Source organism: Physcomitrium patens, chromosome 24 (assembly GCF_059467195.1).
Source record: "Physcomitrium patens ecotype Gransden chromosome 24, ASM5946719v1, whole genome shotgun sequence".
Taxonomy (NCBI): Eukaryota; Viridiplantae; Streptophyta; class Bryopsida; order Funariales; family Funariaceae; genus Physcomitrium; species Physcomitrium patens.
The window spans coordinates 1,613,254-1,637,772 of NC_143433.1; the positions used below are offsets into that span (position 1 = coordinate 1,613,254).

At 35.0% G+C, this 24,519-nt stretch overlaps 3 protein-coding genes and 1 long non-coding RNA gene across 31 annotated transcripts; 2 read left to right on the forward strand and 2 right to left on the reverse strand.

The window, feature by feature from the left end:
* The first annotated feature begins 625 nt into the window (after positions 1 to 625).
* LOC112276982 (F-box/kelch-repeat protein At5g15710) lies at positions 626 to 3,957 on the forward strand. Of its 3 annotated transcripts, none has more exons than XM_090247012.1 (3): positions 626 to 729; positions 1,633 to 1,866; positions 2,064 to 3,957. In XM_090247012.1, exon 3 carries the CDS (start codon positions 2,499 to 2,501, stop codon positions 3,699 to 3,701), a length of 1,203 nt encoding a protein of 400 aa, XP_090103138.1. In that variant the 5' UTR covers positions 626 to 729; positions 1,633 to 1,866; positions 2,064 to 2,498; the 3' UTR covers positions 3,702 to 3,957. The 3 variants fall into 3 exon arrangements, with proteins under 3 accessions (XP_090103138.1, XP_090103139.1, XP_024364629.1); XM_090247013.1 differs by having other exon boundaries at positions 656 to 729; positions 1,368 to 1,866; XM_024508861.3 differs by lacking the exon at positions 1,633 to 1,866 and having other exon boundaries at positions 661 to 729.
* Positions 3,958 to 4,393: 436 nt separating this feature from the next.
* On the reverse strand, positions 4,394 to 7,866 carry LOC112276981 (uncharacterized). Of its 3 annotated transcripts, none has more exons than XM_024508856.3 (6): positions 7,816 to 7,866; positions 7,473 to 7,544; positions 5,915 to 6,993; positions 5,634 to 5,763; positions 5,142 to 5,487; positions 4,394 to 4,955 (listed from the first exon to the last, which is right to left on the reverse strand). In XM_024508856.3, exons 3-6 carry the CDS (start codon positions 6,897 to 6,899, stop codon positions 4,680 to 4,682), a joined length of 1,737 nt encoding a protein of 578 aa, XP_024364624.1. In that variant the 5' UTR covers positions 6,900 to 6,993; positions 7,473 to 7,544; positions 7,816 to 7,866; the 3' UTR covers positions 4,394 to 4,679. The 3 variants fall into 3 exon arrangements, with proteins under 3 accessions (XP_024364624.1, XP_024364623.1, XP_024364625.1); XM_024508855.3 differs by having other exon boundaries at positions 7,473 to 7,556; XM_024508857.3 differs by lacking the exon at positions 7,473 to 7,544.
* An 8,862-nt stretch (positions 7,867 to 16,728) lies between these two features.
* Positions 16,729 to 18,526, reverse strand: LOC149986349 (uncharacterized). Of its 13 annotated transcripts, XR_016500743.1 has the most exons (5): positions 18,008 to 18,526; positions 17,558 to 17,644; positions 17,253 to 17,323; positions 16,995 to 17,030; positions 16,729 to 16,783 (listed from the first exon to the last, which is right to left on the reverse strand). It is a non-coding gene; the product is annotated as an uncharacterized LOC149986349 (long non-coding RNA). The 13 variants fall into 13 exon arrangements; XR_016500754.1 differs by having other exon boundaries at positions 16,729 to 17,030; positions 18,310 to 18,526; XR_016500753.1 differs by having other exon boundaries at positions 16,729 to 17,030; positions 18,268 to 18,526.
* Positions 18,527 to 21,858: 3,332 nt separating this feature from the next.
* LOC112276377 (calmodulin) lies at positions 21,859 to 23,738 on the forward strand. Of its 12 annotated transcripts, none has more exons than XM_073530811.2 (5): positions 21,864 to 22,018; positions 22,374 to 22,495; positions 22,641 to 22,733; positions 22,889 to 23,258; positions 23,458 to 23,738. In XM_073530811.2, exons 3-5 carry the CDS (start codon positions 22,658 to 22,660, stop codon positions 23,474 to 23,476), a joined length of 465 nt encoding a protein of 154 aa, XP_073386912.1. In that variant the 5' UTR covers positions 21,864 to 22,018; positions 22,374 to 22,495; positions 22,641 to 22,657; the 3' UTR covers positions 23,477 to 23,738. The 12 variants fall into 12 exon arrangements, with proteins under 12 accessions (XP_073386906.1, XP_090103352.1, XP_073386919.1 ...); XM_073530814.2 differs by having other exon boundaries at positions 22,429 to 22,495; XM_073530809.2 differs by having other exon boundaries at positions 22,429 to 22,489.
* The last annotated feature ends 781 nt before the right edge of the window (positions 23,739 to 24,519 follow it).

Genomic DNA, 24,519 nt, shown 5'->3' on the forward strand with positions numbered 1-24,519 from the left:
AGATGAATTGCAAATTTGAATGGATTATTTTGCAGAGTTGTTACAAATCTCAATGATTCTCTTTACTATCACAACATCCCTTTTTTTTACAGAAATTCAAAGTATATGAGATCACACTCACACAAATTAGCTTCTACTTTGCACATTAGTTTCAATGGTTTCATATAAATATATATATATATATATATATATATATATATATTTGTGTGTATGTGTGTGTGTGTATATGAGAAATTAATTTTATTTATTTGTAAATTTAGAAACCACGACTCCATTCCGATTGGGCAGCACGGAATTCAACATGACATACGGCCAAAATGAAAGCGATACCCATGACCGTGTCATCGACGAATGACGACGCCGGTAATCATTCATCCAACCAACGAATAATACTTTCTGAAAGCAAAAGGTCTAGTCCCCTCCACGTGTGGCTTCGCACCGCCGTCTAGTAAGCACGTCGACCCTGACGGAGACAAACGGCTGTGAAACGGCGACCTACGGTTTGAATTTCTTCGTCAGCATCTCTTGCTCAAGAGCGACGAGAACTGGTGGACGACAACGGAACACTCCATGGCTCCGTCGTCTGAGGCAACTGCGCCGTCGTGTCCGGTCCTTCGGCCGTTCTCTTTCATGAAACTCGTGCGTCTCTGAACACACTGGTTTGGCCGCGCACAGATTCTGATTGCGGAAGAGCAAGGTCTCTAGTGCAATTGTTTCACCGTCGCCGAGGTACGTGACTATGCGCCAAGTTGGTGTGTCTGTTGTCTGGTTTTCTTGATATTTTTTAGCATTTTCTGGATTTGTTTTTGGATTTTTTGGATTTTTTTCCCAACATAATTTGGTGCTCCTGGAGCAGTTCTGGAGTTGTTTGGCGACATTTGTTGTACAGGTTGTGATCTGAACAGTATTGAGATTTGTAATAGATTGAAGCTTTTTCTGGTCGCACTCGTTTTCCTCTTGCGCCTCGCTTGGTTTTGAATCAGTTCGATAATGTGGAGCTAGGGTACATTGAAGTGGTTGCTGCTCTGAGGTGGTGGTATGGAGAATAGCTGCTGGTATAGATTGCTTTGGTGGTGTCGTGTTAGTGCTTCGTAATATTTTACAATCCAGTTGGTGAGCGCTCTGTTAGTGGGGATTGTTTCCGAAATGTAGGTAGAAGGAAAGCAGTTTCGTATTCTTAACCGACTTCCCTATTCAGTGTAGGGTTTTCAATGTTGTTGTCTTAACAATTTTTCTCCGAGGGAGCGTCCTCTTGAGAATCTCGATTATGAAGCTCTGTGAATTGAGTTTTTTTAATAGTATCAAGGATATACGCGAAGTGGTGGATTCGCAATAACTAAGAGGCGGGTTTCTTTGAGTGGTTTCAGGTCAAATTCTGTTTCCGTGTCCAAGGATAGTGACATTTATTGTAAGAATTAGGCTTCGTTTTATGTTTGAAGCAGAGGATATTCGGATCGTCGTCAGGATTCTGAGGGTTTCTACAAAAAGCTGGTGTGATGGAACAAGTGTTCTTTCATGAATCTTCACGAGTAGAATATTGAGCAGGATGTTTGGCCGAAAAATTGACCTGGACTATTCTCCTGAACCTGAGGTTTCTTAAATAGCTACTTATCAAAGAAATGTTGTGAACAGACGCCTGAGCTTGGTTGTAACCCCATATGTTGGCGGTTAAGCCTCTACAGGCCTACAAAGGAATATAAGCTGGAAGATGATACAGGAGTCGTGTCTTTAGGCTTTCAGAGAATGGAAAGTAGAAACCTTTGGAAGAGGGTGCATTCCAGGAGTACTGGTGAAGATGTGCTGAATGCTATGTGCTCTCATTCATATGCAAGGATCGCTCCTTCGTCGCCAAAACTGAAGTTAACGGTATCATATATTTTGTCTTGGCTGTTTTGTGGCACAACGAGCTAGTCACGAGTTGGTTTGTAATTATGCTTTCTATGTAGCATGCTAGTTGCGATTGCTACATTTATTTATTTTGTGGTTTTTTGCTCTCTGGTAGATAGTCAAATTGACAGCCTTTTTCTTTTTTTTCTTTTTTTTTTCTTTTTTTTCCCTTGCAGAGCACAGAGACCTGAAGTTAGAGAGCAAACATTACAGCATGAATATTGTTGCTTCCTTGCGTTTGTGGATCATACCAAGAGTTATCTATAGCATCATCCAGTGAGATATTGTTCTCATATGCTATCACTATGATAGTTGGTTTGGGGAGATTATGCTCTGAAACAAGTTTAGTCAGTCATGTTGAATGTACGCCGCGGAAAGAGGTGAAGGAGTAGTTGGTGTTATCAATTTCAGTGAGTATCAAATATTTTTTGTGATAGTGTGATCCTTACAAGGAAGTTCGGGTTCCTGTCCATGTGATTCTGGACTTTTGATATGTGGGGTCTTACATAAGGACAGAAAGCTTCGTGACAGCCTTGTTAGAAACTTACGGATTATGCAAAGCACAGTGACAGTATAGAGTTGTAATTTGCAAGTGAGCATCATCGAAGAACATGAGAAAAAAGGCAAGGACAGCGAAAGCCAAGAGCAAAGATGAATTTCAGGGTGCAAGAGCAAGCACTAGCAATGACCTCTGCAGATATTGCACCATGGACCCTAAGATATGGTCTTTGTTGCCCGAAGATCTTACGAATAGAGTTTTGGCCTGGCTGCCTATACCCTCACTCTTCCAAGCGCGTTCAGTCTGCCAGCGCTGGAGTTCCACTATCGTTTCTTCAGCTTTCTTGAGCATGCATTCTGAGATCCTCTGCCAGCACTCTCCATTCTTACTGTTCCCTTCTATTGGAGATTCCTTATTGTACGCCGCTTTCGACCCATCCGGGAGGAAATGGCAGCCTATGCCGCCAATGTCCTTTCTTCCTTCCGAGGTGAAGTTCGTTGAGGGAGTCGCCGGCGGACTGGTATTTTTCAGCGTGGAGGCGCATTTTCAGCCAGTGAAGCTCTTCGTTTGCAACCCTCTTACCAGGAGTTGGCGACAACTGCCAGAGATGTCCTACAGGCGCACTCCAATAATTCGTCACATGGTGGTGGATGAGGCAACAAAGACTTATAAGATTGTAGTCTCTGGAAATGCCGATGTCTATTCCACCCGGGATGGTTACAGCAGGTACTTGAACACTGAGGTGTACGATTCTGTAACTGGTCTGTGGACCGAGACTGGCAGCATGCCTTCACGATTTGATCCAGGGTGGAGTTCAGCTGATTGCAATGGTGTCCTGTACTGTATGGTGAATGAAGCTGAGGCGGTGAACCACAGTTTGGGAGTCATCACCTACAACATGAAGGATGGTCAGTGGAGTGATCATTTTCAACAGCTTCCTGAGGGTTTCTCACTTGCACAAGTGGTGGAGTGCGGAGGGCAAGTTCTGATGGTAGCTGAGCGCTACTTCAATGGCAGCGTGAAAAATATTCATCTTCTGCGGCTTGAGGTCGACACCAAGGAGTGGACAGAGATAGCAAAGCTTCCGCGGAAAATGCTTCTGGAATTTAGGAGGCTATGTGAGGAGGAAAGCTACAACTGTGCTGCCCATGAGACTAAGGTTTATTTGACGAGTTTCAAAGGTATGCATGTATTAGTGTATGACGTGCTCCAGCGGACTTGGGAATGGACGCCGAAGTGTCCGTTTTTCTCTGATCAGGCTGACACCAGGGCTGTGGGTTTCTCGTACTCACCGTCGTTTAGTGTCATGGTGTAATGGAAGGTATGACCTAGTGTTTGATCATGCATAGTGTAAATAGAATCCGTAAATAGTTGCAAAAGTTGATTACACTTCCAAAAGGTTGCAACAGAGAATTTCTGTTGTTGCTTGTTGAGCGGAAGGCCCGCAGAATGATGGCCCATTGACTTTCGGTAGTTATTTTTACCATTGTTTCATCTTCCGAACCTGTGTAATTACATTTTGAGATTGTACAGAAGCGAGCATCTTTGTCGCTGCAAGTTTTTCAAGGCGATTTTCAAATCTATTTTCTGACCTTCTGTTGTTCAGCATTCCAGTATTAGGTAAGTTACTGTTTACACCGATTCCGTTTGATCAGGTGCAATAGCACTGGAAATACACCATATCGTGAAGGAACAATGTAAACATGGTGACTTTACTTTTCGCAAAATGGTATGATGCGTGGATAAGCACAAACTGAAAACTGAGTGATCAATGCAGTTGTAACAAATGCACTGAGAAATTGATTTGGGTTGTGTTCAAGTTTGAGAGTTAGTACGAGTGAGCTTGAATTTATGAAATGTGTTCAGTTTACTGGGGTTGCTTACACATTTCGACAACCATGCCACTCCAGTGGAGAAGTTGATCTTCGTAGACAGAGCAGCTTATGAGCGGAGACCAGACACCCAAATGCGATGCGAAACCTCGTCGAATTCACACCATACCATGCCTAACTGGAAATGAGCTGCGAAGTTTATGTAGTGACTGCATTATACATCATATTTGTACATTGTATTCCTAACTGCGACCTTCTTTCGGTCATTTGGAAGCTCACATAGTCGATACCATAACCTTTTATCTCCTACAATACATGCACGCTTCTGCAAAGCTAACCTAGCAAACAAACTGGGCGAAGTTCCCTTACGGCCCAAGGTTAGCGTTAAAATTCGAAGCTGCCAAACAGGCTTACAACTTATCATTCAACTGCAGAGGATTGCTCACTTAGTGAGGAATCGTTCATGGCTCTGAATGGGGTTGCTGCTGCACTGCCAGCATTGCATTGTCCCCGGGAGATGCTGGTGGGAGTAGCATGTAAACGTCGTGAACCTCCGGCTTTGTGACTGCTCCAACATCCTTGTCCATTGCATAGCAGATGTACACCGTATTCACCACATGAGATAGGACATGAATTGTTAGCCCCAGGCCCAACAGCCATATGATGAAGCACGCGTTTGCTATCAGCAAGCTATAAGTTGGGCCTGCGGAGGTGAAGTAGTACATCGATCCCAAAACCTGCAAAAAGACACTCAAATCATTCATCAATGAACCCCTCCTCGCAACGCCCACTATAGCTTCAAGGACACTCACCTTCAAAATCATAAAATATTAGGAAGACATGCATCCACCACGATGACTAGAACCAAGGGCAAAATAACTGGATAAGACTCCGAGAGGTAGGGGTTTGAATGGAGCTCTCACCACTCCGAAGTTTATGAATGCGGTTGTAAGTACTATCCCAGAGAGTACAGTCTGTGCCATGATCTCAACCATGACCGTGGAAAGAAAATTTCTTCGCAATAAGTTTAATGTAGCTCGTGCAGAGGTGCAGAAGCTGTCTCCTGAAATTGCAGCAAAATTATTCGTGAAGAGGGTGAAGCTCTCCACTATCTGGAACAACCATGAAAAACAAGCCCGAATGAAGCACGCGAGAATACTTGATCCGAGCTTGCCGGCTTCGGTGTTGGTCAGGCTCCTCAACATTGCCATGATTGTGATAATCAAGCTTGAAAGACAGGCTGTTCCAAAAGATGGACCCAATGCATTCCTGGCACAACACGAACATGATCATCACCTACGAGTCAATTCAAGGAAGGACTCAATTATATTGCTGCTCTTTCAAGATCACAGGTTATTGTGGTCTTTTAATGCTATCCAGTAAGTCTCCTACAAAAGAAGAGTGAGGATTAATACCTCAATGAACGCTTCGTGCTACCTACGGTAGAAGAGCCAGCAGGTGCAAAGTACCACTGAGCTATGGTGCCAGTGACCACGAGAACTTTTACTTGGCTCGCCACCATCACCACCCAAGTCACAGCAATACCTGCAATCATATCACCAAACTGTGAAGGCCTAGATTTGGAACCAAATAAAATTTTGCCCAAAGAGCAGTAAAATTTGTCATTCATGCTGCTTGCGACCACCAATTTGAATCAGAAAACATGAAATGGTGGAAAATTGTGCTAATAATGTACCTACGAGCATGATATATGCAAAAACAAATCCCGCTGGTTGATACTCGCAGCATGGGGCTCCAGTGGCTTGGTCGCACATATTGGCAGGATCCCTAATCGCATCAAAATTTGGCGAAACTTTGCCAATGAAGATAGCGTACCATATAAAGACGGCCATCGGCCCACTGATCAAGACTACAACCAAGCTCAAGATCGGGCCCACCAGCAGTAGATACAGGTTGTGCTTGAGGGCTTCTGTGGCCGTCTGAATGATCTGAATCGCGAGATCGACGCGGCTCCTTCGTTTTAACATCCCAAAGAATTGAAGGAGCATAAGAAGGGCCAGAAAACCCAACACGACGGAAGTGATGATCCATGAAACTGGAGCTTGTGAGCACACGTCCTTGGAAAGTAAACAAACGGTAGAGGCCAAGACTGCTACAGAAATTGGAATGATACACAGGAGGCAGAGGATGGCCGTAACAAGTTGCCGAGTGTGGTAACGAAGGAGCCAAAACACGCCCAAACTCACGGGTAGAATTAGGGCCAAAGTTCCGATGACTGGGACGAGGATAGCTGCCGCATTGACCGGATCGGCATCCTTCTCGTACGCTCTCCGCCCGTGTGAGGGACTGACATGGATTGGGGTAGAGCCCACATAGGCATGCTGAATGGGCTTGCACTGACCAGAGTCGGGATCGTACCTTGCGAACTGCACCTTGGCCTCTATCGCGCTTTCCGACTCCGCGTTTTTTATTGCCAAGAACCCAAAAATGTAAGTCACGAGGACTGTAGCGACGAAGAGGTAAGAGAAGAATTTGTCACGGTATGGTCTCGGTTCATATTTGAAACCAAATCCCCCCGAGCCTGAAGCTTCTGGATTGACTGATATGCGGGATTCTTTAGGATTTGTTTCGAACTGTTGGAACGACGGTCCTACCAACAATGGCTTGTTGGCTTCCTGCTCTTCCATCACGTCCTCGGGGCTTGGATATTCTACCCCCATATTTGCCTCTCGCTTCCAAGTGATCACTCTAGCTATCCGTTGCCCCAATCCAAGAGTCGCTCTGTGCAGAATGTCTCAGAAGACAAATTATATCCTGAGAAAAGAAACGCACTTCAGTAAATGTGGTGCCATGCCACCGACAACTCACATACTCCGGAAACCCACTATAGTAGGTTTAGCAGGACCTTAAGAAACAGCGATGGGATTCAGAAATTGAGAATTAACGACAGAAACATGTGATACTGCTGCTTCGAATGCGTCAAGTAGCAAGAAGTGATTGAGTACAAGAAGATACAGGTATGAAAACGAGTGTTCCTATTTTTGCACAACCAAGAATCGTCTCGTACAAAAAAAGTAAGCCATTGTTCGATACTCGCTTCTTTTTTTTCTTTTTCTTTTTTCTTTTCCTTTCTTTTTGAAAAATTCTTCTTTCGATCCTCCGACAGATTACCATGATTTTTTTGTAGCTTTGTCCTTAAGAAAACTAACCATTCCAAGAAAACCTCAAGCAACCAACCACGCCTTATCAGTGCAATAAGCGCAACTATGTCAAGAAACTTGAAGAAGAGCTACCTGATTAACACACCCACTTACGATTGAAGACGCCAGCCCTCACAAATGGCCCACCTCACAACCTCAAAGGAGCTGCCACAAGCACTAAAACACACTACGCTTATCAGAGGCAAAAAACCTCAAATTATCACAAATCCCCTCTAGGTAATAGGCGGAACTACGGCAAACTAACACGAACAGAAGCGCCACATTTGTTGCTCGACTCCAAATCTCTACAATCTCAAGAATTATCGCCTTTCCACATCCTAACTCACACCTCGCCAAGCCCACCACCCCCGACTCATCTGCACAATCCCGCGTATCATGAGCAATCAAAACCAGCAGAGAAACTCCTCACACTCACCCAGCACAGCAGATTCCATGGTGCAAAAAGATATCGTAAGCCACTCAAGACACACCCCCATTTAGGATTTGTGCAAACGTCGTCGGAGCTTAATAATGCAACCCAGCGAACTGATTGAGGTTGTGGCACGGATGGCTCCGAGATGGAAAGTGACACCAATAAATGGGCACTGTTATGGACCCCACCACGGGATGCAAACGCAACGCCTGTGCACAATGAAGTATCATCAAATCCGAGCACAGATTGCGAGAGATTGGAGAGAAAAATCCGTCCCCACTTCCGGCTTCGAGAAGGTCTCCGAGTGTAGACCTCAAATTGTCTCAAATCAGGTCGTAGCTAATTTCGTGTCTGATACGGAAAGCGATCACAACCTCGAAGAGTCGGGTGTGCGAGCAATACCGCGTGGGGGGAGGAGTGTGGCGCACGAGGAGGATTTTTGAACTTCGATCGAATCTGCGGAGTGTTCGGCGGTGAAGAAGGAGCAGGCCGAATTGCGATAGCGGGCTTTGACTCTGTGATGGATAGATGAATAGATGGATGGATGAATGAGCTTCTCCTACGACTTTTGCCGACTGACAACCCCGTGGATGGATGGGCTTCGCCTACTACTTTGCCGACTAACTACCCCGTGATGGATGGATAGATTCGTGGATGAATGAGCATTTTCCATCTGTTTTTTCATCTGTCAGATGGATGGTGGTTCCGAGATGGTTCGTTTGTCCTTGGTCGATACAAATGGTTCACGAGTTTCACACTCTGGAAACTTTTTCTTCAATAAAGTACTTTTAAGTGAATCCTAATATACAAAAATAGCTTTAAAACGTTTATAATTGTAAGAATTTTAATGTTTTGATATTTTATGCACTCATTTCTTATTCATGCAGCTAAGCATGCTAAAGAAAGAAAGTCTCTTGTTTTATTAGTTTAATGTTTTATAAAAAAATATTTGTGATTTTTAATATTCTTACATTAAGAAAAGAAAAATTAATTTGTTGCATAGATTGCACTCATGATAGAGCAACATGCATAGGATATGTGTGCATAAAAAAGTAAACAAAAGAATAAATTGTTGCATATATTTTTTAATATTATAATTATTTGGCTTTGTTATTTGTTTATAATTTTATGAATGGCAATCAAATGGAAACTTGTCTATATTTCATCTTAAATGGAAGTTCAATATTAATAGATTGTATATTAATGTTCGTGATAAAGACTTAATGTCCCAGATTTTATAAAAACAAATACTACTATATACATATTAGGTTTACTTTTGATATTTTAAAATACTTATAATAAAAAATTTATACATACATTATATTCCTGAAAATAAAATAAAATAATTTGAATGCTTGATTTACTTTATGTAAGTGTAAATATTAAGTACCAAATATTTTTGTAAAATTAATATTTATCATTTTTTTCAGTTTATTAGATACAAAAAAAGTATATGAATCATATTAATTATTAAAATTATATTATAATGACATCTTTACAAAATACTTCAAACTTTTAAAAATGACAAATTTCTTCACTATTGGCTTTGAGCATATACACCAATATTTTCTTTAAGATATTAAAAGTCATATTTTTAAAATAATGCAATAAAAATCTCTCTCTCTATATATATATATATATATATATATATATATATATATATATCTACATACATACATATGTAAAAAAAATAATATTATTTTTAATTATAAATTCATTAACTTATTTTAATATAATAATAATAATAATAATAATAATAATCATGCATATTACATTAGCTACAATCTTTCAAATTATATTATTGTATTTTTTTTTATTATATCTAATTTAAAATATATAAAATAAAATAGAGGCATCTTATAATATTATTAAAATAATACAGTAAATGAATAAAATATTACAAATATTATCTTTTTTTTAGACTAAGTAAAAGTGCTAAATTATTTTTAATAATATTTTGTTATTTTTTGCTAAATTTTTTGTACTATCTATCATAAGATATTTTATAAATAATAATTATTAAATATAGTTTATTATTATTATTATTATTTATTTTGCAAAAATATTTTTATAATACTTGTTTAAGAGATGAATCAAGATAGAATCCAAAAAATAACATATTCATGTATCACTAAAGAAAGAAAAAAATAAAGAAAGAAGAAATTATCATTGGATAGAAAAGAACTATAATGGTTATTACTAAATATAAAGAAACTAGAAAGTCGTGAATTAAGACTAGAATATAAAAAAATAAAATAAAAAATCTTAATAAGATCAAAGATGGCCTTTGTCTTGCCTCCATATATACTAGCTATAAAGAAGATCTTGAAGAAGTTTTTTAAGCACTACAAGATTAGTGACCCAAGATCCTAGTTGATGGTTGCTTCCAAAATAACTTCCTAAAAGTAAGAAACAAATGGAACAAGTTTTAGTAACTTCATAGAATATCTATAGAAGTCTAAATATCTAATCCATGCATAAGAAACATCCTCAAAGATTCTTAAAGAAGGTATTATCTTTTCAATATGTATCTATTTAATTCTATTTACTTATATTTATTTATATTTATTTCTATTTATTTAAGTAATAGAAATATTATTATATTCTCTCTTCTTCTTTGCAATAAGTTCTACATGGAGCTATCAAATTGCTTTGTAAGTTGGTGAAAGTCTAAGATCAATTAAATAGTATTAGAAGTAAACTTTGATTTATGTTTTGTATAAAGGTGATTTAATGGTCCCTATAATAATCAATAATATCTTATATTAGAATGAAAAGACTACCTAATTATTTGATCATTGGTGAGATCTTCATAAGTTCTTTCAAATAATACATTAAGTATTTTATTAGATATAGTATCCACATCTAATAATATTTTTAGGCATTAATAATCTCTTCTAAGATTGTCATATCAAACATGCTATAATTTACCATCTACTTAAAAAAAGACATGTCTCTCTTGAGGACTTTTATTACAATTATGATGTTTCCAATATTGAGATAATCTATGTCATTTATAAAATTATAAATAACATATTATAAAATAAGTATATTGGTTATTTTTTCTTTATATTTGCAAGGAACTTCTTATCAAGGACAAAAATCACAAATGATAAAAACCTCAAGATACTCTTATTTCATTCAAAAAGATTAAAAAATCACTCAAACGTAGTATAATATTGAAACTAGAATGGTTGTTGCCAAAGAAAAAAAAAAAAAAACTAGAGACTTTTAGTAAAAGACTAAGAACAAGAAATGCATTGATAAGAATAAAGAAGACTTCACTCTTGATTCTATATATACTATTTGACTAGGAGTGATGTGGTAACATTTTGTAGGACCTTTGTCAAATGTCTAACTTATGAAGTAAGTTTCTTATATATATGCCACATGGCCAACTTATACCATAAATTGCCAACATGTGCAACATGTGGCCAATTTATTGGCCAAATTTCCAACTTGCCAATCACTTACAAACATGTATAAAGACAAATTTAAATCTATAAAGCTTCTAAGAAGCTTTTCTACGAGATATTATCAAATCTATCTTCATTTACAATCTACCTAATACCATTTATCTATATAATTATGTATATTTATAACACTTGTACAAATTAATCTTCAAAATTATTTTTTCTTGATTTATACCATTGTATTGTGCATAGTTTGTCCTTAGTTTTAATGCATGTTATTGATAAAAAAAACAGCAATAAGTTGTAAGGTATTTCTAAGATTTTCAAGTGACTTTTATGTGAATTTATTAATATTATATATGTGTCAATATATATAATATTTTTATTTTAATAAAATATAGTCATAATTACTTTCTTGTCAATGTGTATTGATTGTAGTATAAAACTTAATAAGAGGCACATAAAATACTTGATGAATCTTCATTGATTGTAGTAATTTCAATCAATATGCATCTAAATTAATCTATTTTTTAATAATAAATGGGCCAAGCCTCCAATAATCAAATTTCTAATAATATTTTTTAGTCTTAATATTAAAATGGAGTAATCATATCTTAACACCAATTTAAATATAAATAATTCAATTTTAAAAAATAGTAATATTTATTTGCCATTTTTAAGTATTTTTTAATTATATTTGCATTGTTGAATAAAATTCTACCATTTTACTTGCTAAATCTTCTATTTTTGGATTCTTTACTTTTTTTAAAAAAATAATAAATAATAATAAATAAAAATAAATAAAAATAAACTTTCAATATGTTAAAAATTATCTTGCTAAATCTTCATACAAATTGAGATCTTTTATTAAATAAAGTATCAATTGAAAGTCCTTGATATTAATAAATATTGTCAAAGAAAATTTTTGTTATTTCTTTACTTGTGATATTTTTTGTACAAGATATAAAAAAATCTATTTTAGTTAAAAGATCCACCATTACATAAATACAATTGTAAAAATTTGAGATTAAAAGATTTGTAATATGATCCATTAAAATAGATGATCAAGGTTGTTTCAAAATAGATAGAGGTTGAAGAAGTCTATAGAAGCATTAATATAGGTTCTTTGCTCTAGAATTTGTATCACATAATTAAAAAGATAATTTGACTTCTCTCTACATTTAAGGCCACCAAATATTTCTTGAAATAAGTTCTAAAATTTTATCATATTGAAAGTATTATGTTGTTAAAAATTCATGTTGTACTTGTGGTGCTTATAATTAAGCTTGAGCTTTCGTCCCATATAAACTTCTTTTATAATTAAAAATGTTGTTTTTAAACTCAATTTTTTAGAGTTAATATAAAAAACATATATATAAAAAATACGAGATCTTGTTAATGTACTTAAATAAATTTTATCAAATAAATTAATATTAATTAGAATTTTTGACTTAATGGCTCAAAGTTGTAATTGCTTCTATTTATTTTTAACTAAATAAATATTATATTTTTGATTATATGAAGCATCTCTTTTTTTTGGAGTAAGATTAAAAAAATTAGACAAAGTATTTAATAAGCCTTATTGTTTTTAAAGACAATATGTAATATTAAAAAGAAATCATGGCAAAAATATGTTTCAATTGGCTTGGCAATAGTTTAAGATATATATTGATATAAAGTACTAAAGATTCTTATAATCAATATAAATGAGATCGATTAAAAAGAGTCTTTTAGGTAGTAAAAACATTCTATTAATAAAAATTTCTTTGTTGTGTATCTTAAAATTGATCTTGGTCACTCAAAGTTTTTTTGAATCAAAAGAAATATAATGAAATATATCATATGTCTATTTTTGATAAAAATGCATATCATAAAAATTTTAATTTAAATTATTTATATAATTTTTAAAAATAATTTAGGAAACATAAAATAAAAACTAAAGTAAAATTTATTTTAAAACCTTTAAATATTTCTTTTATATCTTTATTCTATTTTTTTTTGAAAGTTAATTGTAGAAATAGAGTGGTAACTTGAGAGAATTTTTTGTTAAAATACAATAATAGTTTGAAAAGCCTAAAAAATATTATATATATGTCATATTATTTATAAAATTCTATAATTCATTTTTGTTTTTATATTGTTACAATTTATTTGCAAAACATAATTTAAAATAAAATATTACAAAACTTCCACTTATATTATATAAATTATATAATTTTCTATCTTGACATATAATCCTCTATTTTTAACTTTTTGTTATTCAAAACAAATATATTCTTTTTCTTCCATATTCTTTTAATAGATTAAAATTCCATCCAAATCACATTTACAAAATTATCTAAATTATCTAGATTATCCAAAAATTCGTAAAATTTATTATTCATTAAAATAATAAAAAACTATTAGAATATATAAAAGTCCAAAAGGCATGACGTTGTCTTCAAAATGGTCATACTTAGTCTAAAATACAATCTTCTATTTATATATTTTTAATAAAAAATCAAATTATAGGTTTATTATAGAACTATCTTAGTGTAGATCATAATTTTATTCAATTGATTAAAGAGCTATAATATTAAAATTAAAGGATAGAAATTTTTAATTTTTAATTTATTAAATCCAAAAAAATCTATATTTATATATATGTATATATGTTTGCAAAGATTTATCTTGTTTATTTGACAAAGAAGATTGAAGCACTTGTAAGGAATTTTGGATGTTAAATAAAATTCTTTGTAAGATTTCTAATAAAATATCTTTTTAAAGTAACAAGTTGTAAATTAATCTTATTAGTAATTAAGCTTTTTCTTCAAAATCAATTGCACAATCATAAGAGATTGGAATTTTGGCAATAAGCCACCATTCTTCTTCTAAAAAACATCTTGATACTTTATATACTATTTTAGAATTCAACCACAGTTTTATTGGAATAAAAAATTGATATTGTATATATGAAAAATAGATTTTTATTTTTATTTTAATAGCTCCTATAAATGCTTAAGCTCTAATAACTAACTGCCAAGATGATTTATTGGCATTTGGACTAGATCTTAAAGTAACTTTTAAAATTTCAAATCTGTATTAGAATTTTGTAATTCAAACTAAAAAAAACCAAATACCATTAGATTTGAATGACATTCAATAATATTAAAGATAATACCAAATATTTAAAATTTTATATTTTTTAAAATTATTTTATTTCTTTATAATATAACTAAATTTAATTTCAAAATCTATTAATAACTTTATCTATAAATATTCAATATTTCTTTGAAAATATGAATTTTTGTTGCAATTCAAAGACTTTTTTTTTTAAAATAATAATAATAATTTATTGTGAAAATATTTGAATTTTTTCATCTTTGTTCATCAAACTTCTTTAGTAAATTAATTTTTGGTTCCTTTATACTTATAATAAGAACTTTAGAATCTATTTGTGTCATTATTCAACTTGTACTTGCTTCTTTCAACTATATAACTTCTTAGTTTAAACATTAGACCTTATTGTTAACTTCTTCTAAATGCTTAAGAATAATTTATTCCTAATTGAGATTGCTAATTCATGAGATTTATGCCTAAAGAATATCAAAAAACTTATAAAGATTCATAATAGTTGTAAATCTTTGCTTACTTCTACCAAGTATATTAATCATATTTTATTTTCTTTCCATCTTAATAATAAACAACACTAAGAAACACATAGGTGATTTACAACCTCTAATATCAAATAAAATTTTCTACAAAGATAGGTAGTCTATTCTCTTTAAGAAAAAAATTAATGTAAGATAATAAAGATGATAGGTTAAAAGTGGATAATCGAGTGTCATTAAAAATGTAACAATATTTCTTAAAAAATTGAATAATCTAATCACTTCTTAAACAAAACAACTATCATAAGTTAGTAGTTTTATTAAATTGTCAACAACATAAACTGCAATGCAATTCAAAAGATAATATATTTATGTGTTATTAAAAAAAGTAAGAAAGTAAAGAAAACATATATTATTACAAAATAGAAAAGAACTAAAATGACTATTGCCAAATGCAAACAAACTAGAGAGTCTTGAATTAAGACTAGAATACAAGAAAGGTATTATTAAGGCTAAAGATTGCTTAAATCTAGCCTCCATATATACTAGCTACAAAGGTCTAGTAGAATATTTATGGAGATTGCAAGGTTGATAGTCCAAGCTTTTAGAAATATGTTACTTCTAAAGCAACTTCTTAACGATAAGAAACTTATGAAATAATTTTTTGTTTGGATTTTTTATATCAATATTTTATTGTAAAATTAGATAGAATATTCTACTAATAATTAAACGTGATTTTTTTAAGTAAATATATATATATATATATATATATTACACATGTATTTAAATTTTATATTTTATCTTTTTTCCTATATTTAACAAATCAGATTATATTTATAAACGAAAAAGTTCTTGACAATATTATTCCAGTCTGATCAAATCTTATTTTATATTATTACTTCTCTACCATTTACCACCCTTAACAATCGTGTTCTATTTTTTTAGATGCAAGTTTAGGGGTAAATTAATTAAATATTAGTATTCTTATATTTTACTTTTATGATCATGTATTACGAATGGAATCTAATAGTACCAAAAATCACATACAATACAAGATCAAAAGTCATTTACAAATCTATACATATCATATAAATTATTAGCATTTAGTTTTTTAAAAAATGTTACACTTTTCTATCTAATTAGCTTTATTTCAAGAAAAATACAATTTTATTAAGATATCGTTTAGAATAGTTTCAACCATGATTTAATAAAAAAATGATTTGCATATCAATAGTATATAATTCATTGAAAGTGTATAAAACTGCAGAAAAATTGTTCAACATACCTGAACAGTATGTATTGATGTTTAACATCAATTTTGTTTTTGATCTAAAATCCATAGAAGTATTTGTTTGATGTGCACAATATTTTCTATCATGGTTAAGATATACAGTTGAATGCTTAGATATCAATTCATGAATTGTAATCAATTATATATTAATAATGATAATATTGAATGAACCCAATTAGGATGGATATAATGCTTGTAACCAAATTGTCAAACCATACTAAAAGTCGTACACAGACATTTCTTTTAAAACCAAGAACTACATTCAATATTTGAAGTTTGGGTAGGTCTAAAGTGAATACAATCTGAGCACGTACTTTAGATCATAGTTTTATTTGAGCTAGTTAACTGTAATCTCACTGATATTCGCAATAGCAAGAAGGTTTCTTAATTTCAAACCACGTGACACACATCGGCATGAATTTGTGAAAACAGATGTATTTCCGTGGGCTTCAAGAATAAAATAAAGTTTTGAAAAAGAATAGCAACATACTGAACAGTCTTAACCCTTTTGGTATCACACAAGTTCACCCAAAATATTATGACAATGGAAGAATTCTGATAAGTGGTGATAACCTCAATGCTGAAGATGTACACATTCATAACTCTGGGGAATAAGCTATGCTTGCTTTGAACATGAAGATCATTCATGAAGCAAAATTGGAATTCCAGTCAATATCCTAAAAAAACAGATGCACACAGAATAAGCTATTCTCTACCAAAAAGGCTGAAGTTTGTGCTACCATACCAAGAATTTCACAAGCTTCTAAGAAGAAAAAGGTGATAATCAGGCGATGACAATATTCTTTGCGATATGCTTTTTTACGCACACTTGTCTAATGAATGAGGGTCTGGACCAGTGTGCTGCTAGAAAAGGTAGTAAGCCGTTACCACAGCGTTGTGAGCTTTGAAATAATCAACAGCTGCCTAGTATGCAAAACCACCCAAAAAACACAGACACAATTATCAGACTCACTCATAACGTGAACGTCTATGTTAGTTAACGCAGGTATTCAGCTTGAAAGCCTGTTTGTCACCATGACCACTCACATAATTTAAGTGAGTAGTGATCGAAGTGGAAATTGAGGAAATCAGAATTTTATAACAAAGAAAAAGTGGAGCGAATGTATTGAAAGAGATGTTGTGAACCTTGTTATGCGTGTTACTGCAACTGCTCCCCAGATGCCCTGCATGGAGACGAGTCCTGCTGTTTCAACCCACTTTTGAATCAAACAGTGACCACACACGATTTCGGGCTTGTTAGTCCACGGTTTAGCCATTCGTCAAATCTCCTAGCCACACTTGTCGCAACTTGTAGAGTGTAACCACAATTCACGTGAACTGAAACTATTATAGTAATTGAAGGTTATCTAAACATCGAGTAGTTTCACTTGGAAACCCTAAAAAAGGAATCCCAGAGTGTATGACAATATTTTCCATTACGCACAACTCACTGTTGGGAGGTTCCATCCACACAACAATATTAGGCGACAATCTCCGTCTTCGTCAGCACAACTGATGGCGCGCTGTTGCTCGATGTCCTGGAAAATATTGATAGTGTCTTAAGAATATAAAAAGATGTTGAAATCATGTACCTCACAAGTGAATATTTTTGGGTTTTTGCTCAGCCTCAATTTTACCAAGTTTACATGAATTTAGGCACTAACTGATGACAGAAGCAGATGAGACCAAGATTCAGTCTCGAAAAATCGAAGGGAGTCACACAAGACGCGTTCACGATTCAAAACATACCAGTACACAGTGCGAATTCCGTGAAAGAAAAACCGGTTACTAAGAGGAGGTATACATCTACAAAAAAGTTGTTTAGCCATGCAAGTAAATCTGGATAGGATCGAATCTATTCGGACATGAATACCGTGAACAAAAATTGCCGTCAACTCCACCTGAAATGGGTACGATTGCGTGTTCATTGCACTCAACAGAGTTGATGTGTTGACAATGGGGATGACTTTTCATCGTTATACACCGATCCAACAAAAGAGAATTCTAATTCGCCAGTTGTAGTGTCGACAGATTCCGAGAGAAGTAACCATACGGTCAAACTATGTACACACCACATCACACAAAAGTATGCTTGTGTAAGAGCTGTCGATCTTCCCACTACGGGCTTTGCTTTGAACTGCCAAAATCAGTGATGACATACCAAGCTTCATGCAGTATGTACGCGAATGCGCTTAACACTTACTCACGGATCCAACTTCATCATTCGCTGAGCAGTGATGGTGCTTCTACTGACACGAAAGTTCTTGATAGTAAAAACTTCCAAACAATCCGACTCCAAACTTCACGGTTAGGTTGGACTCACAAAAGCTCACACAGTACTGCAAGAATTACGACGCACTGTGTCCCACATGACAAATCTGTATGTAGCCAAACAGTTGCAGCAGTTGGTGGGCGGGTACACTTACGTGTAAATTATTACGAATCGCTCATTAAATAGCCCAACAGTCTTGCGCAATTCGAATGTGGGGCCGGTTACGGGGCAAGTGAGAAAGAGCCAGTGGTCATTTTTTTTCATCGCGGATATTTAACAGTTAAGACCATCACTTTTTTTTAAGAGTTTTCTTCGATTATACACTCTGATGAATGGATAGTGAACGTGTTATTCAGTCCATATCTATAATCAATCCAAATCCCCGACAAATACTTCTTGCCAGTCCCTCAAGAGAGCTGTGTCAGTCACTGTGAATTGCCCTCATAGCCATTTTTGGTATTTTTTGTTGTCTCCTACACGCACCAAGAGGCTTCAGAGAAATTTCTTCTTCATTGGGCAATGGATTAGTGAAGCGGGAAAGCGACAAAGCTTCATGACTTAACAAGTTGAAAGACTAGCGATTAATTAAAACAGTATGCCCTCATAGCCATTTTTGGTATTATTGGTTTTTGTCTCCTTCAAATACCCAGAGGGCATCAGACAATGATCTTCTTCATTGGGCAATCAGGTAACAGTTGTGCTACGACATACTGTGAAACGACGACTCATCCTCTATGGGTAAAACAGATATATATCATCTGGATACTTCATCAAGGTAATGCCGATATGGGGAGCGAGTTATCAATTCGCTCAGCCACTCTATAAACGAGTCCGGACACCTCCGGAAACTCGTTTCAGGCCCGAAGCCATTCAGGAATAAACAATGGAAAACTGAAATCGAAACACAGTAACCCTCAAAGCCATTTTTGGTATTTTGGAAGATTGTCTCTCTCATTCACCCCGAGAGGCATCTCAGAGATAGGTTTTGCATCATTGGGCGGTCCTTATAAAGCAGCAAGAAATCAACCCAACGAATACAGTAAAGAAGTAACTGGTTTAGGTAACCCTACTTCCTCGTAACACGCAGAACAAACTCTAAATCAAAGAAACAAACACCAAAAAAATATGGAGAAGATGACAGTCTCCACAACAATATACGATTGAGAACTGAGTCGTACTGTCGAGCATAAAAATCAAAGCCTAAACGAATTCAGGTGCAAGATGAGAGGAGCTAGACAAGCCACATAGTTATACTTCCCGAATTTTCATAATAGACGAGGTCTTTAGGTCATGCTACCCGCCGCTGCACTGCCTAAACCCTAAAATGAGTTCAATCGTTCATCCATGTGCTGCAACGAATGTAGGTGGTAAATAGATATTGTGTGTGCAGTTTGTTTCAAAAATACAATGTGGAGCTCTTTTGGAATACAATATTCACTTTGATCAGGATTTCGAATACCGAAATTTATTTAATAAAATTCTGATTCTGTATAAAGCTAATGGGATTGGTGTAAAAGTATTATTTATTATTATTATTTCAATATTTTAAAGTGTATGCGAGATTTCGTTTGTTATCAGCTGAATGCTAATATAAACTTATAGAAGCATAAAATCATTAATATATTAGCACTCACTTATATTACAACAATAAGAATAATAGTTGTTCACAACAAAAAAAATATTGCACTTAATTTTAAATTTTGAATTTAATTTTTTTGCACTGTTTAGTTGTTTTAAATATGATGATTAGGTTTGATTTTGTTAGTTAAAACATTAGTCTGTATTTGGATTATCTAGAAAACCATCAAACGTGTTTTTTTTAGGAAATTGGTTAATTAACAAAGGGTGGATTTTGATTTTATACAAATAATATTCAACCATCATAAAGTTACTATATTCTTTACAATTGAACTGTTAAATTTTATTCAAAGTTTGATTGTTATGTCATGCGAGTGTTAAATGTGTATAATTCTTTGGAAAAAATATAAATTTTGATATATTCTCTAATTTTGGTTGAAAAACGTTAATAGACATCAAATACCGATATTAAATGATTCGAACAATTATTTTGATAAATGTAAATATAAATATCCATCACATTTGTATTCTTTCATCCATCCATATCTATTTGTACATCCATTTAGCCATCTATACATTGATCTCTTTGGAAAGTTCTTTAAATTAACAATTATTTAACAATAGGAACTATTTTAATCTAATCGTTCTGAAGTTTTGAAGGAAAAAAAAAAAATTGTAAATACAATAAAAAAATATGGACTTGTAATTCAACTTTTTAATACTGCAATGAACTAGGTCTAGCTAGGTCTTACAACAAAGTTTTTAAAATGCAAAAAATAGATAGTCTATCATGAATTGCAAACTTCTACAAATGTTTAAGGCTTAATGACATATAAAGAGCAGTGGACAATTCAATATTTTTTAAGAGAATCCAACATCACATGGTTAATTTGAATAACAAGTAAACATAGTGGCATACAATTTAGTGTTTAATACATAATTTTTTTTGTTCAAAAAAATAAAAAATAAAAAATAAAATGCTCTTTGTGAAGTTTCTTTTGTAACATATAAGTACAAAAATGTATTAAAAATATTTACAATTAAATTCTATGTATTAGACAATTGAACAAGAAAAAAATATATGTACAAACTACAATATTTTTTGCACAAAAATTTATCAACATTTTATTTTTATGCATAAATTCGAGATTATAAAGAATTAAAAATAAAATGTTGATACTTATTAAGATTTAATTTTAAAGTATTGCTTAATAGTTTTAGTTGTTGTGTAATTTTCACAAATAAAGTGTCAATCTTTTGTGTTTGATGTCATGTTATTTACAATCAAATAAACTAGATGTGATACATTTGAAAAAATATTTTCATATACATTTACATACTTATAAAAATAAAAACATTAAGGGAGGCAGGATGACAACAAACAAAAATGTCTTTTACATGTCAAAGACAAAAGGAAAAAAAGTAGGTGACAACTTGCTTATATACACAAGACATCCCAAGGATCAATCATCACGTGATTATGAGAAGAGGAGGCGGCGGCGGAGGAGGACCAGCAAGAAGAAAAACCAAATATTAAATAATAAAAAAAAGTGACAATATAACAAGAACACATGGATCTAGTAAAATAAATGGGAAGATTATAAACAAACAAATAGTTAATTAAATTAGTGAGGGTGGGTTTATATGCAAATAAAAGGGGAAACTATACACACACACACATTCCGAAGTGAAATGGCAAAATGACGCTCTCTCTCTCACGTGGTTTCGATGTCGTGCCTGAAGGGAGAAGCCCACGTGTCGACGCCTCATTGATGGGAAAATATGTAACCAACGCGGCAAAGGGCCCCCTCCCCCCCTCCCGCACGGCAATGGAGGGAGGGAGGGCGGGAGGAGGTGTGCCCGTAACCGTGGCCGCGTGCAGGGGATGAGTGAGAGAAGTGAGGGAGTGTCGTCCGTCGAGTGTGAGTGTCTTCTTCTTCGTCTGCTTCTTCTTATTCGTCCTTCCCTTCCATTCCTTCCCTTCCTTTCCTTCCCGTTCTTCCTCCGCTTCCTTCCCCGCCGTCGCTGCACCACAAACAACACCATTCTGGTTGCGAGTTAGGTCTCTGCCGGGCTCCTTCCTCGTCCCTTCTTACTCTCCCCATGGCTCCCCCCCCCCCTGTGCCAGTGTGTGTGCGCGCGTGTCTGGGCCCCCGTGGATCTCACTTGCGCACGTTAATTTTGGGTCAATCTGGTTAATTTGTTCCGTCTCTGTCGCGGATGTTTCTTAATTCTCGTCCGTGTATTTCCTTTGGGGTTGGTTGGTTGGTTGGTTGGTTGCTTGGAGCTCTTGGGAATTGTGGCGGGAAGATTCAGTCAGATCTTGTTGGTTTTGTAGATGGTGTCGTGCGTGTGCGTGCCTGGGTTATGACGCTGTTTTCCCCGTTGTTGTTTTTGGCTGTCTGTTTGGGTTGCAGCATGCGGTGCGGTAGTTCGGAGAGCTGTTGTTAACGGTTTTATGTTCCGTGACAGTTGGTGGGCGTTGACATCGTGCTTGAAAGCTGTGCACTGACGCAAATCTACTAACCTACTGGTGAATGTAATGTGGCTGGATTATTGTTCCGTGGTGGGGCGCTGGTGTTGCTGCCCCATTGAATACTTTAGTCTTGATCCTTGACATGTATTGTCTGCTGATTCTTGTAGCGTCATTTTGACTAAACTTGGTAGTCCTCCTGTCTCTGCAGAGATCCAGTAGCTCAAGATGGTGGAACAGCTTAGCGAGGACCAGATTGCCGAGTTCAAGGAAGCTTTCAGTCTGTTCGATAAGGATGGCGACGGTGAGTGTCAATACTGTCTTGTTTATGAACTGGGAGGCTCATCATTTTGCAGTGAAAAGAGCCATTCTGTGACAGTGTTTCCTCTAAAGAGGAAATGTGATCACCCTACACATTGTTGATTCTTTTATGCTAATAGGGTGAGTTGCATCCCTCAGGTTCCATCACCACCAAGGAGCTCGGCACTGTCATGAGGTCTTTGGGACAGAATCCTACAGAAGCCGAGCTTCAGGATATGATTAGTGAAGTCGATGCCGACGGGAACGGTACAATTGATTTTGCTGAGTTCCTCAACCTTATGGCTCGTAAGATGAAAGACTCGGACTCTGAGGAAGAGTTGAAAGAGGCCTTCCGTGTGTTCGACAAGGACCAGAATGGTTTTATTTCAGCAGCTGAGCTCAGGCATGTGATGACAAACCTAGGGGAGAAGCTTACGGACGATGAAGTTGACGAGATGATCCGTGAGGCTGATGTGGATGGAGATGGTCAGATCAACTATGAGGAGTTCGTGAAGATGATGATGGCCAAGTAAATTGATGGCTCCAGCATCCCCCTACTTGTGCCTCGGGTAGAATAGTAATTGCTTGTGCTTTTCCTGCTAGACCGTTGGTAAGCTTGTAATTGGACGAAGCTTTCCACAGCCAGCTTCCGTTCAAGGATCCTGCTCCTTGCTTGGGATGGATCACAGTGAAGAAAAGGAGCATCCTGACATCCTCTTTGATGGCAGGATTCCTACATATTGTTGACAAAGCTCTGATCCTGCCACGCTTATCGCACTGGGAATGTGTGGTAGATGAGTACTGAAGACTGGATTTGGGTGTGTGGGTTTGTTTTGAGGAGGTTTGCCTCGTCGGATACAAGCTTCAAACCGTCAGCTGCAGTGCAAAGCCCTTGTCATCACTTTTTCATATGTGGGTTTTTGGCAGCCATGCCTTCGTCTACCTTTAGTTTGACTCTGTGATCATACAAACTACTTTATAAACTGGGAGCTACGTTTTTCTGTTCTTACACATGCACGTGGATGGTTCCAATCAGTCAACAGGGTGAGGATAATGTTTATTAACGCACACCTTTTCAACTAACTGAATCTAGTTAATTAGTACTCATTTTCTTGTCTTGCATCACGCTTCATGGTCGTTTTGTCCAAGAAATGACGTGCTAATCACATAATTTATTCCAGGTAGGTTAGTGGACGCTACAAGAAGATCAGGAGCCTCTCCTGTTTCGACACATCAAATTATTGTGAGAAAACTCAAAGATATTATGCTGATAACACCTCTTGAAAACTGTAAGGAGATAATATTACTATACCTGTCAGAAACGTAGAACAGAAAATGCTCTCCAGTTGCATCACAATGCACATTGATCACTTGATTTTATATTGTGCTCTTGTCCCAAAAACGCTGTTGAATACGTAACAAAAATTTATATCTAAGAATTTATGTCTGTTCTTATGAAGTAGTAGAAAGAATAAAACTTCAATGTTTACTTTTATGCTGTATTTTGAAAGATCAATAACAACATATTTGTAAAAAGGAGTTTTTTTGAACGTAAAGGATGTTTACAACATTGAATGAATTTGTTTTTCAATGACATTTGTAATAGATTATATGATGTCAAAAATGAAGATAATAATTCGTAATATTTTAAGTCTTCCTTTAAAAAATACTTTTGTAGTTGTATCAAGTGCTTCATTGTTCATTTAAAAGCGAAGAGTCTAGTATAAAAATCCACATTAAAAAATAGGTGGGATCTTTACATGAAAAGGTAATAGTGGTGGTAGCTTTTT

What these genes read in the sequence shown, in the direction of transcription:
- LOC112276981 (XM_024508857.3), bottom strand. Translation starts at nt 6,899, where the DNA reads ATGGGGGTAGAATATCCAAGCCCCGAGGACGTGATGGAAGAGCAGGAA. An exon ending in TGCATATATCATGCTCGTAG is followed by an intron (nt 5,764 to 5,914) that starts GTACATTATTAG and finishes ATATGATTGCAG; the next exon opens with GTATTGCTGTGACTTGGGTG. An exon ending in CATTCATAAACTTCGGAGTG is followed by an intron (nt 4,956 to 5,141) that starts GTGAGAGCTCCA and finishes GTCTTTTTGCAG; the next exon opens with GTTTTGGGATCGATGTACTA.
- LOC112276982 (XM_090247012.1), top strand. Translation starts at nt 2,499, where the DNA reads ATGAGAAAAAAGGCAAGGACAGCGAAAGCCAAGAGCAAAGATGAATTT.
- LOC112276377 (XM_073530805.2), top strand. Translation starts at nt 22,658, where the DNA reads ATGGTGGAACAGCTTAGCGAGGACCAGATTGCCGAGTTCAAGGAAGCT. An exon ending in GTTCGATAAGGATGGCGACG is followed by an intron (nt 22,734 to 22,888) that starts GTGAGTGTCAAT and finishes TGCATCCCTCAG; the next exon opens with GTTCCATCACCACCAAGGAG.